General features: G+C 49.7%; 8 protein-coding genes across 8 annotated transcripts; 6 read left to right on the top strand and 2 right to left on the bottom strand.

Moving 5' to 3' along the window:
• Positions 1-825: 825 nt before the first annotated feature.
• Positions 826-1,985, top strand: NUU61_001066 (ribosome biogenesis protein BRX1; the record flags this gene model as incomplete). The annotated part of the gene is made up of 2 exons (XM_056651648.1): positions 826-1,058; positions 1,136-1,985. 2 exons carry the CDS (start codon positions 826-828, stop codon positions 1,983-1,985), a joined length of 1,083 nt encoding a protein of 360 aa, XP_056516498.1.
• Positions 1,986-2,691: 706 nt separating this feature from the next.
• On the top strand, positions 2,692-3,771 carry NUU61_001065 (F-box protein; the record flags this gene model as incomplete). Its single annotated transcript, XM_056651647.1, has 1 exon — positions 2,692-3,771. One exon carries the CDS (start codon positions 2,692-2,694, stop codon positions 3,769-3,771), a length of 1,080 nt encoding a protein of 359 aa, XP_056516497.1.
• A 321-nt stretch (positions 3,772-4,092) lies between these two features.
• NUU61_001064 (ketohexokinase) lies at positions 4,093-5,347 on the bottom strand (the record flags this gene model as incomplete). Its single annotated transcript, XM_056651646.1, has 6 exons — positions 4,093-4,264; positions 4,324-4,434; positions 4,496-4,557; positions 4,612-4,770; positions 4,827-5,223; positions 5,301-5,347. The coding sequence occupies 6 exons, from the start codon at positions 5,345-5,347 to the stop codon at positions 4,093-4,095; spliced, it is 948 nt and encodes a 315-aa protein (XP_056516496.1).
• Positions 5,348-6,386: 1,039 nt separating this feature from the next.
• On the top strand, positions 6,387-7,182 carry NUU61_001063 (uncharacterized protein; the record flags this gene model as incomplete). The annotated part of the gene is made up of 2 exons (XM_056651645.1): positions 6,387-6,473; positions 6,535-7,182. The coding sequence occupies 2 exons, from the start codon at positions 6,387-6,389 to the stop codon at positions 7,180-7,182; spliced, it is 735 nt and encodes a 244-aa protein (XP_056516495.1).
• Positions 7,183-7,601: 419 nt separating this feature from the next.
• Positions 7,602-8,104, top strand: NUU61_001062 (uncharacterized protein; the record flags this gene model as incomplete). Its single annotated transcript, XM_056651644.1, has 3 exons — positions 7,602-7,706; positions 7,775-7,897; positions 7,952-8,104. The coding sequence occupies 3 exons, from the start codon at positions 7,602-7,604 to the stop codon at positions 8,102-8,104; spliced, it is 381 nt and encodes a 126-aa protein (XP_056516494.1).
• Positions 8,105-9,238: 1,134 nt separating this feature from the next.
• On the top strand, positions 9,239-9,750 carry NUU61_001061 (uncharacterized protein; the record flags this gene model as incomplete). The annotated part of the gene is made up of 3 exons (XM_056651643.1): positions 9,239-9,313; positions 9,404-9,456; positions 9,516-9,750. 3 exons carry the CDS (start codon positions 9,239-9,241, stop codon positions 9,748-9,750), a joined length of 363 nt encoding a protein of 120 aa, XP_056516493.1.
• A 764-nt stretch (positions 9,751-10,514) lies between these two features.
• abp2 (putative ARS binding protein Abp2) lies at positions 10,515-12,895 on the bottom strand (the record flags this gene model as incomplete). Its single annotated transcript, XM_056651642.1, has 2 exons — positions 10,515-12,185; positions 12,239-12,895. The coding sequence occupies 2 exons, from the start codon at positions 12,893-12,895 to the stop codon at positions 10,515-10,517; spliced, it is 2,328 nt and encodes a 775-aa protein (XP_056516492.1).
• A 696-nt stretch (positions 12,896-13,591) lies between these two features.
• Positions 13,592-15,721, top strand: NUU61_001059 (uncharacterized protein; the record flags this gene model as incomplete). The annotated part of the gene is made up of 1 exon (XM_056651641.1): positions 13,592-15,721. One exon carries the CDS (start codon positions 13,592-13,594, stop codon positions 15,719-15,721), a length of 2,130 nt encoding a protein of 709 aa, XP_056516491.1.
• Positions 15,722-16,004: the final 283 nt, after the last annotated feature.

The following is a 16,004-nucleotide window of genomic DNA, read 5'->3' as shown; positions in this document are numbered from 1 at the left end:
GATGTTGGAATTGGCTGTGGTCTGTGTGTAATTTCCATGGCTACGAAAACAAGACACAGACGGGATCTGGTAGAGAACAGCATGGGAGGCCGGGAATCTCGGTCAAATCCTTTTTGATTCCATCTTTGTTTTTTTCTTTTCCTTTCTTGCGTGGTCCCCAACGAAATTGAGTCTTTCACACCGTGTTCCTGTTTGTTTTGTGTGTTTAACCACGGTCCTTGCTGAGGCAATGAACTTGGGTAGGCGTCATTGTGGCTATGTGGTTTTGTATGAAGCCTTCCTAGAAAAAACAGTATATTCAATTTGATCTGGTAGACAATGCAGTAGCAATAGTCTCTCGGTAGCCGGGAATAAGGCCAGACATGATGGCTGTCAGGACCCACCTGCTTAGGGGTGTCTCCACCAGTGTCTCGATGTCTTGCCCTCAAGCGCTTGTTCATCGCTTCGTCTTTCTATGCCAAAGGCTGCTATATATAGTCCATTACTCGACCACTACTCCGTTCTAGCTGCAACATATACTGTCTCATTACATTCTTCTGTTGGTTATGTGAGATTATTTTTTGCCTTGATCGATCGTTCGCTATAACAAACATGCTAGGGAAGAAGAAACAAAACAACACAGCTCGCTCTAGAGCTCCAGATTGAAAATTCATCTAGAAATGCTGATTTCTGAAAGCGAAATGATGTAGTCGTTCATTTTTGCTGCCTCAGGCGACGATGACTTATAGTATGCACGTGATCAGGCGGTGTACAACAAAAATATTCTGCCGCCAACTTTTTGATCGGAAGCTTTTGCACGGTCGTCAATCCCACGACATTTGCGCCATGGCTTCGGTTTACAAGACAGTCTCCAAGAGGAAGGCCCGCCAGCCTGTGGATGAGATGGAGGACGACGACATCGACATGGAGGATCTTCTCAATGAGGCGGACGACACCACTGACAGCGAGGAAGAGGAAGAAGAGGAAGAAAATGTGGATTCGGCGAAGAAACAGCTCGCAGCAGGCCACATGCCCAAGACTCGAGTGCTCATATTGACCTCCCGCGGTGCTTCGTATCGGTATGCATACCAGGGCTTGCATGGGCAACCGAGATGTCGAGAATGGTTTTGCTAATCTACAATTTGCGCTGCCCCAGTCACCGACACCTGATGTCCGACATTTGCGTCCTCCTTCCCCATACGCACAAGGAAACCAAGCTCGACACGAAAAAGAAGACTGCGGGTTACAACCTTCTTCTCAACTCGCTCGCCGATCTGCACTCGTGTAATGTCATCTTCTTCTTGGAGGCCCGCAAAAACGGCCAGGATCTCTATCTTTGGCTTGCGCGCCCCCCCAACGGCCCGACAATCAAGTTCCACCTTAACAACTTGCATACGATGGGGGAGCTCGGTGCTGGGTTCGCCGGAAACTGCCTGAAGGGTGGTCGAGGCCTCGTGGTATTTGATCGGTCGTTCGACGAGCAAGGTCCAGACATGGGTGGCCCTGGCACAGAATACCGTGCACTGGTCCGAGAGATGCTGCGTGGAGTTTTCTGTGTCCCCAAGCGGGGGGTCAAGGGTATGAAACCTTTTGTCGACCGCATCATCGGCATTTTCGGTGTGGACGGCAAGATCTGGATCCGTGTCTATGAGATCCGGGAGTCTGAGGCCGGAGCCAAGAAGAAGGACGGCGACGAGAAAGCTAAGCCGGCCCCGAAGGCTAAGGACGGCTTGCCCGAGGTCTCTTTGGTTGAGGTCGGTCCTCGATTTGTCCTCACGCCCATTGTGATTCTGGAAGGCAGTTTTGGTGGTCCCGTCATCTACGAGAACAAAGAATATGTCAGCCCGAACCAGGTCCGTCGTGAGATTCGCCTAGGCAAGGCCAGTCGGTACTCGCAACGCAGAGATGTGCAGACCGATCGCGTGGCCAAGCGCTCCGGCCTGGGACTGTCGGACAACTCAGTGCAGGAGCCGGATGTATTGGACACACGGAAGTTGTTTGCATAGGGGGGTTTTATTTCCTTTCTTCTCTCGTCGCGTGCGTTTTAGACTTGATATCCCTCGGGATGACTACATGTACATTTGATTCGACGATCTCATGGTCTCTTCAGGCGTCTAGGCAAAAGTCTCATATGTTTTTATCTCGGTAATTCAAAATTATTTCGCAAACTATTGGACCTTTATTCTATTCTCCTTGCTTTTCTTCAGTTGATGTACTTCGAGTTCACGAGATCGCCGATGGCAATCTCGCGCAAGGGGCGAATTATATAAGCGCTATATAAAGAGTCATCGGTTGGCTGCAACCCCGTTCCCTCCTGACACCATCTGCCATGGCATCGCATTCAGGGTCCAGCCGCTTCGTGCGGCTGCTGCAAAGCCGTTCTTTAATTCCTGCTACATCTCCCACTATGTCTTTTATTCTGGCGAGCCCCACCGGCGGGGTGCCTCTGAACTAGGTCCTAAATACACGCGACAGCTGTTGTTCGCCTCATCGCCGCGGCGACGCTGTCACACCCATTTCTGTTGAATCATAGAGCCCCGAGATATACTATCTCCTATACCATTTCCCTGATTTCACCTTTCTTGTTTTCTTTCACCAAATCACAGTTTTCTAAAAACAAAAAAAGGTACATCCTATACAATGACGTTCAGTGGCCATGGTTTCAGCTAATAGATTCAGATGCTATACAGCGAAGACGTGGTTTCCCCCACAATGCCGCTTGAATACCTTGCAACGGAGCTTTTGCTCCATATCTTCCGTTCCTGCGAATCTGTCTCTGATGTCTTGAACTTGGCCGCTGCCTCTCGCCGACTGCGCCGCGTTTTCCAATCAACCAACAAGCTTCAGATCCTAGCTAGCGCCGCCGACAGCGAGTTTGGTCCTCTGCATGATATCATCCAGGTGGTGACCCAGAATGTGAGCCAGCCAGCCTATGTCATTCGCTGTCCGCCCATGTCCGATGGACTCCTGAAACAAGTTGTCCAACTGGGGTTGGTGGCACATAAATGGGAGACCATTTATCCCTTCAAGAAATGGAAAGTTGACTACGAGAGTCGGCGCTCGTTGACCGACAATGAGCGCCTGCGCCTGCGCCGTGCGCTCTACCGCTTGTGGCTGTATCATCGCGCATTCCATACCCAGGCGTATGATCGGCTTTCTCGGAACCTTCGACCCGTGGTATTGGAGCGCGCCCAACTTCTGCACAACTGGTCGACTCCAGAGCTGGCTGAGATTGAAGACCTGCGTCTGATCATGGCCGACGTCGTGCAAAACCACATCTGCCCCAGCAACGGAACTATTCAGCGTAAGTTCCACAAGCGCTATCCGGAAAGCAGCCACCAGCCCACCTTCAATATCCACCTCAACTACCCACTCCCAACATCTGCTTCATCGTCATTTGGGCGCTCGCTGTTTGATAAGCCAATTGTGGACCATGGCTTTCATACGGCCCATCCCGCCAATTTCACCGAGTCCCCAGCCAAGTATCGCTCTCGATTCCGAAATGATCTCTCCCACGACCCGGGATTCGAGGGCTGGGGTGATGAAATTCCACACTACTACATCGTTCAAGACATGATGAAGCTTGACCCCGGTGAAATACTCTGGTTGCGAGAACGTGCTCTACTCAAGGAGCAGGTGGAAGAGTATGTGGCGTCTCTTGGGAGCTGGTTTCGTGACAACGGCGAGACATTCGGCGATACGTTGGCTTTTGTCATGGGCGAGCGAGGCGACGATGATGGCAACCTCCATGCAGCCATCGCTGGTCACGAGATGGGTATTGTGGTGGATTAGTCTTGACTTCGAACATGCCGATGTTGTTCTGTCTGTGTACCTGGGGACTCTTGGGTTGTAAAATTGTGGGATATCTTTGTTTGAGAATTTCAAGATCCAATGGTTCGAGTTACGGCGATTTTCAGCTATTGTTATCCTAGGTGTAGGGCAACTCTACGAAATTAATCTGCTGCTGCATGAGTCTTGGACTTGTTCATCCCCTTCACGTGTATTAAGCTTCTGGGAAATGAAATGTCCCCTAAATACGTAATGTTCGCTACCCTCTACTTGGCGGCCAAGGGTTTCAAAGACAAGAGACCATTTGGACTCAAGGACGGCACTTCACAAATACGATGTTAATGCCCTATCCAGTCCCGAGAAGCCCTCCTGGGACACTTTAATCCCTGCAAGCCGATTTGCAAATCCCAGTTTTGTAGAGAGATCCCAGTCCCTGGCCTTGCAAGTGATTCCGTATAGCATCCCAGCGATAAAGGTATCACCAGCACCAATGGTACTGTGTATTGTCAGTTTCCCTTCTTTCTTGCCCATGATGAACCGTAAACCTTGACTTACTCAACCACTCTAAAATCTTCGGCGCTGTATGCGCCGACATGAGCCAAAGTACCTGTGCCGGGTTCGAAAGCGTCGGCTCCGTCCTGGCCCCATGTGCAACATAGCAATGTCCTGTATTCCGAAATATATTAGGCTGAATGTCTTCATGAATTTGGATGATTCGAATACTCACGCCTTGCGCGTCAGCTTCGATCGCTTGCGCAGACATTCCTCTGCGGAGGTATATCCACTGTGCTGCTCAGATCATCAGCAAAGATGCCAGATTAACAAGCGAGACAGATAACTCACCTGAGCCCAGCCCTTCGAGTAAAAAACAACATCGGCCTCCTCCGCAAGTTTCTCCAGCCCTGGTCTTCCGGGCTTTTCAACCTCAACGCTAACCTGAGCGTGTGGGAACTTTTTCCGGATGTATTGAATGCACCCCAGAGTAACATCGGGATCGCGGCCCTTGGAAACCATCAGACGAGTCTTCAAATATGATTTCTAGTGCAGTTGTAACACACCTCAAAGTGAAACAAGGTTGTCTGAGGGTCCAGCTCATCGGCGATGTGGGAGAACTCGTCGACCGTCATGTCCGGCAATTCATGATAGTTAACAATAGTCCTGCTCCCCGTGGACTGGCTATTGATAATGTAACTCGATGCCGGCTCGCTGAATTGCTCCCGGTAAATACAATGGCTCAACCGAACTCGTGGCTCCAAGCCTGATCTGATTTGCTCCGACGCAACCGAAGACTTAGCAGGTAAAACTGCTACGAGTTTCAGAAGAGGCTCTTGATATGATGGCACGTGTTGTGTAAGTTGCTGAAGCACTTCCAGAGTGTTGGGACAATTGCCGCCCCGCTGACGGGTCAGGGTTGATGCCCGGAGCTTTTCATCTTCACCGGGATAATGAGGAGTTCTGATCATCGTCAGCATCATGTGTGTTGAGTGTATGGGAGCAACTTTTCTTCCTGGGGTGGGGGGTGGGGAACCTACGTGAGAATGGTGTCTACGTAACACGCTCCTATTGCAACCACGGCCATAATCAGTGCCTTGAGGAGCTAGATTCAGGCGGTGTTTTGAGAGGAGTATGTTTCGATACCGAAAGCTGGGATGAATATGTCATCAGCCACCCACCTGCTTGCTTGGCCATAAATTCGGACCACGAGGGGGGATTAGTCAGGATCCCGTTGCCACCCGTGGACCTGCAGGCCAAACAGCAAGTTTGATCTCTCCTTTGTTTATATCTATCCATATTCTTCCTAGGAGGATGAAAGGAAAGAGGTCTAATTGTAAATTTTCTAATCAGGGGAAAAGGTCATTAGACTTCGCCACCTAAAATGAACCTAAAAAAAAATAAATAAATAACAATAATAATAATACAGGAACCCAGAATCGGCGCCGGCATTGCCTTGCAGACAAAAAGGTTTCTTTTGTTTATCAGGATATACAGCTCAAAGAACCTTGCAAAATAATCCGTAGAATATGAGTCGAGCCTTTCTCATTTGTCGTCTTGTTGATATCCGCTGCCCAACAACCGACCAGGGCACGGTTATCCACGTGACACCTATCTTATAGTCCGGGAACAACAGCATTCTTAGATCAATCCTAGTGTATTCATGTGTGTCTAAAAGAACCTTTTGTGAACATAGTAAGATGGTATTGTTGTCAAACTCCCAACAAAGACCACACTGTTTGCATGTAACGGGGAATAGGCATAGAATGAAGGATCACTGAAAGGATTACGGCTTTGGATTTTTCTTCTCCTCGTTGACGTGTCAGACACGGCATTCTCTTTATGATAGAAGAAGCTTCCAAATAAAATTACCGCTCTTAGAGGCAAGCTTGTCCTCAAAGCAGTTATGACAGCCTGATGGCCAGTTCTTTGATTCCACGGGTGAGCGTTCTGGCTCCTTTTCTTTCTCTCATAGGGTACACTGTGTTTAAGTGATCATTTATTAATCCAGAATTGTTCCTACTAGTGCAATGGTCCCCATAATTGCGCCAAGTGCCTTCAGAACTTTGACCACAATCTTCGGGTTTGCTCCTGGTTCCTCGGCCTCTCCATAGACAGTCACAGCTATGGGACAACGAACCAAGGTGATCGAGACAGACGGCCCGACAGCCAAATTTCTCTACGCAATCATCAGGCAATTGGATATCAAGACGGTACTGCATTGTCTCAGCTCCTTAGCCCAAAGAACCCAACTGAAATTCTGGCTCTTACTAGGTCGACTGGAATCGAGTCTCCGAAGAAGTCGGGATTTCCAATGGCCACGCGGCACGAATGCGCTACTCTCGGTTTCGACAACAGATGGATGGAACCGCAAGCAAGCCAAGGAACAAGAAGAAGAACTCCAAGAAAGGTGAAAAGATCGAGCTCGTCGCCGAACCCCAGATGTTCATGCCACAACCGCCGTATCCTGGGATGCTCCCAAAGCTGGAACCGATGGACCCATCATTCTCATCCCATGCTTTTGTCAAGTCTGAGTTTGCTCCTCAGCTGAGTCAAAGCATGCCTGAAATTCCGTCCGATTGGTTCCCAATGATGCCCCCCTATGATGCGCACCTTCAGCCTGGCATGTCCCATCCCACGTGTCCTCCGATGCCGTTTCTGATGGCGCCCGGGATGCACTCTTCGGCCTTGACAGGGGGCTCAATGGATTTACAGAATTCACCGATGGGTATGTCACCGGGCTACAATATGGGGGAGCTCAGCGGACAGTCCCCGATCTTGGAGTTTGACCGGCAGATGCCCTGGAGCCAGCAACACACTTCAAGCGGCCATTGCAGTCCTGTTGAGGTAAAGAAAGAGCCTGAAACGGTGATTTCGGATGATGAGGTCTTCATCAAGGTGGAAAAGCCGCAGGATGAGTAGATTGGGGATTGCATGCATAATTCGGTGATAATAGAATGCAATTGCTTTTTCTTTGAGTGTTTATTCTATCTTCCTCTTTGGAGATTTATTCTTTTCTCTCCAATTCAATCCAACTCTCAAAATCATAAGCCATTGAGAAAGAACAAGTTCCAGCTACGATACTCGGGTCGGCCTACTCCCCCCACCTTTTCAGCTTGACCATTCCTCCACCCTTTTCTCTTCCACATTCCACCTTCTACCTTCCGCCATTCATCAACGTTTTCCTTTCTTAACTTGTTCCATTGTTTCTTCTTCTCAAAACCATCTCCAACTAAAAATCTCAAGGTTCGTGCCTCCACTGTAACTCCCAGTACCCCAAAAGCCTTCTATCTGGTTTCATCCTCGAGAGTAAACTGACGTCTTATCAAGCAACCGTTACCATGGCTCCTGTTTCGCCTGACCATGAGCTTTCCGATGGAGAGCGCCACGCTGATAACGAGTTCCTGGCCTTGTGCCTCAAGTGCGTACGTGCTGGCGACAAGAAGGTACGAAGATTTAATACATAATTCATGTTGCCACTGATCTTGAAACACACTTACAATAAATTACAAAGGTCGACCTCATTGAGCTGGCCGAGGCTCTGGGCTACTCCAACGTCAAGTCTGCCGGAAACCGCTGGGGTGCTATGAAGAAGAAGTACAACCTCCAGCTCGATGGCACCACTGTGCCTAGCCTGGTATGTACCAACTGCTCCTTTTTTTTGTCAATTGAACTCATTAACACAAGCTAGACCACCACCAGCCAGAGCCCGAGCAAGGTCACCAAGACCCCTCCCAAGAAGCGTGCCCATCCCGTCAAGCGCGCCAAGCGTGCCCTCGAGACCGACGAGGAGGACGACGACAAGGAGAACACCAGCAACCAGGAGATGCCCTCTGATGCTTAAGCTATTTTCCAGGACCCCTGAGCCTCCCTTGGCCCGCTTGTTCTTACCACAAACTTGTTTCTTCGATGTGACGTTTGCGAACGGGATGAGTTCGATCTTTTTGCTTTGGCTTCATATGGGATATTCGGGAATTCGAGGAACATGTACTCCCATAGCATCAGAAGTTTAAAAGCTTAATATTCATCCAAGTTTCAGTCAAATTCAATTTCCACCTGGTCTTAGAAAGAGTGCCTAAGATAGCTCCAACGTTTTGATATGTAGGGTTGGTGAATACACGTGATGAGTACCACGTGGCTCCACGTGATGATGTAAACCAAGCGCATCCTGCTCAGCTCTAGCTTGGTAGCCCGAGGTCTGTAGATTTTTTTTTGAATCATGAGCAATCAAGCTAGATAATCCTATTTTTTTCTTGTTATTCTTTATATATCTCTTGCCTAGTTTCAATGCGTTGGATATGAGGCCTAGGCGCAGGCCAAAATACTCTAACTGAAATTCAATATTCTGCCCAATAAAACGACCACGGTCCTAATTTTCTTTCTAAGGAAATGATAAAAGAAAATAAAGAGAGCTCCTATGCTATTTGTTATAGTATATAGTAAATTATAATATAGTTTGTTAAGATAAGAACAAATACTCTATAAGGTAAGCGCAATAAAGAGAGAAGTATAGATTGGAAAAAGACCTGAGATAGATCCCACATATCAAGACAAGGCATAGCTCCATCCTCGGAATTCTGAGCCAATTTTATTTTCGAAGCTGTTAGTCTTATTGAGTGACCTAACTGAGTACCCTGTAGAGCATTGCTCTGCAGTGATATTCTTTTTCCCTTTATCTTATAGGTGTACCCTCTAAGCCACGCGAGGTGAGGCTATCTGCCTGCCATCCTTAAATAGGCTAGTCATGCCATTTTATCTGCCAGCAAGTGAATGAGGTTCAGGCAATCGAGCTAGGCAGCGATCATTCCACGCACTACAAAACCGATACGCGTGTCTCTTCATCCTTGTCTTCTCTTTCCCCACAACCACGCACGCGCCTCCACTCATCTTTACTTTATTGAATCCTCGCAACGAGTACACCCTCACTTCTATTTCCATTTCATATTCTAAAGAAATTCCTCATTTTTCCCCTGTCAACATGCCGCCCTCCGCTACCGAGAAGGAGCAGATCGGATTCTTGGTGAACTGCATCAAGAACACCCACAATGGAAAGGTATGTTGACTACGAGTGCTCCCCTCACATAGCCACCAACAGAAAGGCTTCGAATGCATGATAGGAAGCTAATGCTTGTGTGATGATTAGGTCGACTGGGAAGGGGTCGCCAGCGACCTGAACATCATCTCTAAGGCGGCCGCGTAAGATCCAACTTCCGCTGGAGGATCTTCAGAGATGAAGAAAGCTAACTAAGTTCCAGGTCCAAGCGTTACTCCCGCCTCCTCCAAGCCTACGAGCTGAACTCGGCCGGTGAACAGGCCTCCGGAACCCCTACCAAGGCCGGCAAGGCCACCGACAAGTCCCCCAAGGACAAGAAGGGCAAGGCCTACAAGGTCTCCAAGCCCAGCCGTGCCTGTGGTCGCTCTGCCAAGGACAAGAGCGACGAACAGGAGCCCCAGGAGGACCAGGAGAACCAGGAGGAGAAGGAACCTTAGGTGGAGATCGAGGAGTCCGCCTCCTAAGCTCTCACTCACTCTGGGGAACTTGGAGCAAGGATGTACTTCCCTTACGACCAGAGCTTTTTTTTTCTTTCCTCTTTCTTTCTTTCTTCTTTTGCCCCTAGTGGGACCATTATTATAGCCCTTTTGATACTTTCTTTCATGCCAGGCAGGGAGTGTGGAGTTGGGGCATGTATCTAGGCTGGCAGTCTTTTTTTCCTTTGTTACTTGGAGGAGTGTAGGATAGATGCCGTGTTTTTGGTGTGCTATCCTCTGGAATTTCACTAACGCTTCTCCCTCATTTTTTCGAATCAAGTCTAGGTAGAAAATGACTAAGTAGAGGCGTGTAATACGTAGCTTCATGTCGGCAGGATTGCTTCCAGACAGCAAGTAGAAGGGGCTGAGATCAATCCGGATACACCATGGAGAGTGATTAAGAAAAGGTATTGGGCATAATAGGCCAACTGTGCTCTTAGATTGGATTCAAAGACAAAGGAACAAACAAAATGGTATCCATCGCGACCAGGGTATCGTTGAACATTGGCCCTAAGATGCAAGTCGCATGCCGCAAGTCGAAGGTAAAAAGGAGACATAGGCCATAAATGGCGAAGAGACTCCAGGAAACATGTTTAGACTAGAAAATGGGTATCACGTCAAACGAACACACAATACAAATATCACCCAACAAATGGTAACCAATATTGAATGATGGATGATGGCTTTGGAAAGTAAATAGCGCGAAAGGCCACAGTTCAAGTTCGTCAAATATCAGCCATGACCGATTCAACAATATTGCGTTTGTATTGTGCCAAGGATCGGTCTTTCTTTTGCATCTGCGCCCGAAGCTTCATGTAACGTTGTTTCCATGTTGCTTCAGAAACAGTATGGCTGCCCTCGTCATCCTCAAGCTCGAAATCAGCAGGGTCGTTTTCGACATCATGTGCGGGATCCGCAGCCTCAACTGGCTGGTGCTGCGGATCGAGAGCCCAAGCATCAGGCTCAAACACTCCAATAATTATTTGCATCGACGAGTCATGATACAGATTGTAATCATAGGATACGGTATATCGTGCCCTCCCCGCATGGCGGTTCGAGCCAGTGGCTGCACCCCCGACATTGGTATTTCTGCAGGGAGGATCGATTTTAACAACCATTGAGCCTGGATTAGCGCGAAGTATCCCAAAATGATGGCCCATGCCCAGGTGGAAAGCCAACATGGAGTTCGAATGCGGTCCATGTGGTAATGAGGAATGCAACACGGATATATCCGCTACCATCTGCGATGCAACAGCCCGGGCCTCGTCAGGACTGAGAGCAGCTGCTCGTCCAATAAGGCGAGCACGCAGCAGCTCGACAGTCAGGCCGCACACAAGATCGTTGATAGAAATGTCCAAAATTCGTCTTGGATTGTGCTCATGGGAATCAGTGATTCGATTTGCTGCAACTGTAGTTTGGCTACTTGATCCATCGGCCTCATGTGGCCCGTTGCCATCTTCTGAGCCGGAAATGACAGCGCCATTGACACCATTTAACTGGAGTGTTGGAGGTGTAGCGAGTCGAACAGGGGCTCCAGGATGTTGAGGAACCTGAAGCTGGAGCTTGCCTGGCCTTCCATGGTTCGCAGGAGTGGGCGACTGGTTATAAGAAGAGTTTGGCATGGGATTCGGTGGTTGCCGGTCAAGTACATGAGACTCGGATGGAACGACGGAGTTAGGGACTTGGGGAGACTCTTGGCTTGAATTGAGCTGGAATGTAGAAAAGGATCCAGACGTGGATCCTTTGTTTGGTGGTCTTCCTCGACTTTTTCCGGTTGATGAGCCATTGCTATTTGGCCAGGCTGATGAAACCGCTGGACCATGTCTTCTTCTGGCGCGACTTTTCTCCCCAGATGATGGCGTGACTGCAGATCGCGGTTCGGAAGACATGAGAATATCAGACGACTGTCGTGGAACGATAGCTGATTGTGGATAGTTTGCCGGAGATGCTTCCCGGTCGGGAAGTCTCCAACGCAGGTCTTGCCCCTGTTGATCTGGTGCCGGCCCCCCACCCGGTGGAAACGAGGACGCAGCAGTCATCCATGGATCGTTAGACTCCATGTCTTCGGGGAATGCACTGAATGGAATGGCGCTTTGCGGGAAAATGACAGAATTTGCCTGAAACGAACCCTGATGAAGACCACCGACTGAAGTGTCTAACTGAGGGCGCTTATAGGCTTTTTCATCGTCAAGCTCTCTTTCATCGGCTCTTTTCCTACCACGCTTGGGCTTCCATTGTGGAACTAGGGCCCTGAGGGCAAGATCCTCTTCCAATGGAACACCATCACGGGAGTCAGTCACGAATGGACCGGACGGTGGAAGGTGTGTATAGTAAGGATGCGGGTGATCTAGGCAGAATTCAAAAAAGGCATCGACATGCATGGCACGCATCCAGCGCTATACTATGTTAGAAATCCGAAGAACGAGATATCCAGAGTGAATAAGCATACCTTAAGTCGAACAGCATACTGCTGAACCTTTTGCGTACTCTGCTTTTTCTCAATCGAAGGGGGCTCGACACCCAACTCAATGGCTAGTTGAATCCAAGTCTTGAGTTCCTTGTTGTCCAACTTTCGAATGAGTTCAAATAGAGTGAAGATATTGAAGCTTTTGCCATCGCTCCGTGGTGGGCAACGAAAACACTTTCGCAGCTCCGAGGTCTCGACATTAGAAGGGACGTTGGGGTTGCAATAAAGAATGAACAATACGTAGGCATCATCAATGGTCTCATCGCTAACATTCCGAGACGGCAGCGCACGGGACTCTGCTTGATCGGCAGGATCTTTCATCTGCCTATGCCGAAGAGCATCAAAAAGTGGCGGGGACATGGATGGACCTGAACGCACAGCAGATGATGGCGGTATTGCCGAGCGCATGCCCCTCGGGGAAGAATGCAAGCTTCGCGGGGTCCCCTTACGCTGGAGCGGCGGGGATTTGGCCATATCCAGTTGGCTTCGTGCACTTCCTAGGGAGGAAGCACTTTGCAGCGTCGATTCCAGAGTCGCCGGATACCGCGCATACTGCTGGATGACCATTTGCGGCCCACCGAGATCGCTGCTGTTTGAGCGGTCGGTCGAGTCCATGATGACTGGAAATGTGGTTTCCATCGACAATTGTGTGACTGGATGTCACAAAGGAGCCAAAGACGTCGTGCAAACCAGGAATTATGGGGATCATTGGTCACATTTAGAAGTCGTCACCATCGTCAAATCAGGAGTCGGCAGCACAATCTTTCTGATATATACCGATAGAGTTAAAGCCACACGAAAAAAAAAACAGGCTCAACAAATATACTGAAAGAGGGCAGCAAGTCGGCAACCAGTTTGGAGAGCCGTCAGGATGCCCCCTCGAGGTGGCTGGCGCGATCTTTAAAGCTGCAGCTGAGTTCTATTTTGGGCCCATGGACGGTTCCTACTTCGGGACTAGCGTTGTCGCCTGAGGGCGGGGTTCCTGTCCAGAGCATCACGTGACCCAGACCATCATGTCACGTGCAGGGATTGTCCCGAGGCGGCTAGGGTATGGGTCACTTGAAGTCACAGGACCCACGATCGCTGAAAAGGGATAGTCGCCGCGGCCTCTTATCGATAAACCAGCGCTCGGATCCTTCCATCTTCCACCTCATCCATCAAGTCCCACGGCATCGCCTGTTTGCTGACGATTTCACTGTGAACAATCGCCTTCTACTTCCCTGGGCCGGCCCGGCCCGGCTCTGTCTTCGACCGTGTCAGAATTGGTGACTTTCCCTACAATGCGAGTGTCTCTCCGTTCTCCCCCCATCTTACCCTAGCGCAACCTTATCTGCCATGGCGCCCGTGCAGCGCCCAAGTGGCCGCGCATCGAGGTCCACTCGCCCCGTTCGTTCTAGCCGTACTAAAGTGGACACCTATCACGAAGACAGTAATTCTGGAGAAGAGAACATGGACCCTGAATCGGGAGATGGAACATGGAGGCGCGCATCATTGTCTCTGCGCCCGCGCGATCCGAACCGAATGTATCGCGAAGAGTCGACTGATACCAGTTTCGACGGAGAAGCGGAAAGCGAATCAGACTCCGCGGTGGTCGGTCCAGCGGAAGCGCCAACGACATCAATGCCTGCTGTCCCTACATCCGAATCCAACGCCAACGCTCGTCCTTTTCGCGCTCAATCACAGCCATCGCGACGCATGACGGCGTCATCGAAACCAAAGCAATCCAAAAGACGTCGTCAGCAGAAACGAGAAGTGGGTAGACGCCGCACCAAGCGACCCAAAATACAGGCAGAGGACACAATTATTGTAGGCTCGGGAGTGATTCCTCCCTGGCAGACACTACCTTACCAGGTCCTCTTCGATATCTTCCGGTGTGCATCACATCCACTATTCAATGAACAGCTCAACACTCGCACCGATTCCGCCAAATGGCTGGTCAATGTCGGCTTGCTGTGCCGAAGTTTCCTTGAGCCAGCTATTGCTGCTTTGTATTACTCCCCGCCCATGCTCCCCGCCTACAAAAGCCATGCCTTGATGAATCTCCTCTCAATGCCACAAGAATCACTGTCGATGAATTACGCCAGCAAGGTGAAGGAACTTTCTCTTGATGTCGAAACACTTATTTTGTACAAGAGTAGCCCTACGCTCGGCTATTTCGACCTTCCCAAGTTTATCGAGAGAATTCCGCAGGTGCAAACGGTCCGGCTTTACCACAGGTCAGATTACATCCTGGGAATACCACCGTGGAATATTCACCAGTCCAGATGGGGTTATACTGAACCAATCTTTTCCTCCATCGATAACACTGGAATTCGTCTTCGCGGCTGGGAATGGAACAGTCGATTTTGCGAGACCCCCAAGCTGGTTGAACTCATGACACAGAAGCACTCGCGATTTGCATTCCATGGGTTGAAAAGGCTCAGGGTGCTCCATCTCAGTGAATCGGAGAAAGAGGCTGATCTTCAAACGGCGACTGTCTTCGCCACGGCTCTTGAGTCCCTCCCGGAACTTCAATGCCTAGAATTCCTTGAATCCTCACTTGTCAATCACGAGATCTTGCTAAAGCTGCCATCCGCCCTCCAGTCGCTCACCCTCTGCAATTGCGATCGAATCTTCTCACATGAACTCACGTCCTTCATGAAATCCCGTGGCGGTCATCTTCGTGAACTTAACCTGAGTCACAACCGTCACCTGAATTTGTCCTTCATTCAGACACTTGGTCCATCATGCCCCAACCTTGAACGCTTCAAGATGGACATATCGATGCATGACTGGTCCAGCTACCATGACGTTGAACCACACTTTCTTGAGCTATTAACAAAATCGGAAATTCCCACCTGGCCCGAGAAATTACAGCAAATCGAACTGATCCAGCTTCGGAAATGGGATGATGCCACAGCAGAGGTGTTTTTCACCTCACTGATTGATGCGGCACCCCGACTTCGTGACCTTCGGCGAATGCTTATTAGTGTGATTCTGAAGATCGGATGGCGTGACCGTGCATCGTTCCGGGAGCGATGGATTAGCCAGCTGGAGCGAGTGTTTTTGCGACGAAGCCAGCCCCCGAATCCCAACCTACGGTCAATTCGCAAACGCCCCTTGCAATCCGGCGCTCTCGCCAACGAAAGAGCCACCCATCCTGAAGACGGAGCTCTACCTGGCTCTGCACACACCGAGACAGCTGACGGCGGCTCGTTCGGCCCTTCCCAACGCCATAGCGCACGCCTGGCGCAACACAGATCCTCACAAGCCGAGGAAATTACTGAGCTGAGCCCAATTGAGCCGTTTTCGCAACCGCTGAGCCGTGATATTCAAGGCATGTGCGACGTGGTGAAGATCCGCATTGATAATCAGAGGCCTACTGAAACGCAATTCAACGAAGACGATTTCCTTGACGATGAGCTGAGTGGTGACGAAGACTGGGACGGCCAAGACTTCGAGCCTGCCCCAGGCCATGCATGGTAGTTGCGAGGGTTTGTTCTGTGCTTCTATTTTCGAGCTTCTATTGTTTTACCATGTGACTGTTCACGGCAGGATAGACAGGCGTTATGGTGTTGAGGAAGATGGTGGCGAATTCGTGCGTATCGGTGTTTATTTATGTTATTCCGTGTTGTTTCACGCAGAATCAAAATTATTTTTATTATTTTTACGAATACCCAAGGAGGCGTCTATGGATGTTGAGTCGGCTGATCGACACCGCAATTCGGTCTGTGCGGAGGGAGCCCCACATCCTCGCGAGTCTCCCTTG

The sequence above is a fragment of the Penicillium alfredii genome (genome assembly GCF_028826965.1).
Source record: "Penicillium alfredii strain IBT 34128 chromosome Unknown utg000001l_segment0_segment0, whole genome shotgun sequence".
Classification (NCBI taxonomy): domain Eukaryota; kingdom Fungi; phylum Ascomycota; class Eurotiomycetes; order Eurotiales; family Aspergillaceae; genus Penicillium; species Penicillium alfredii.
This window is presented reverse-complemented; position numbering and strand designations above follow the sequence as displayed.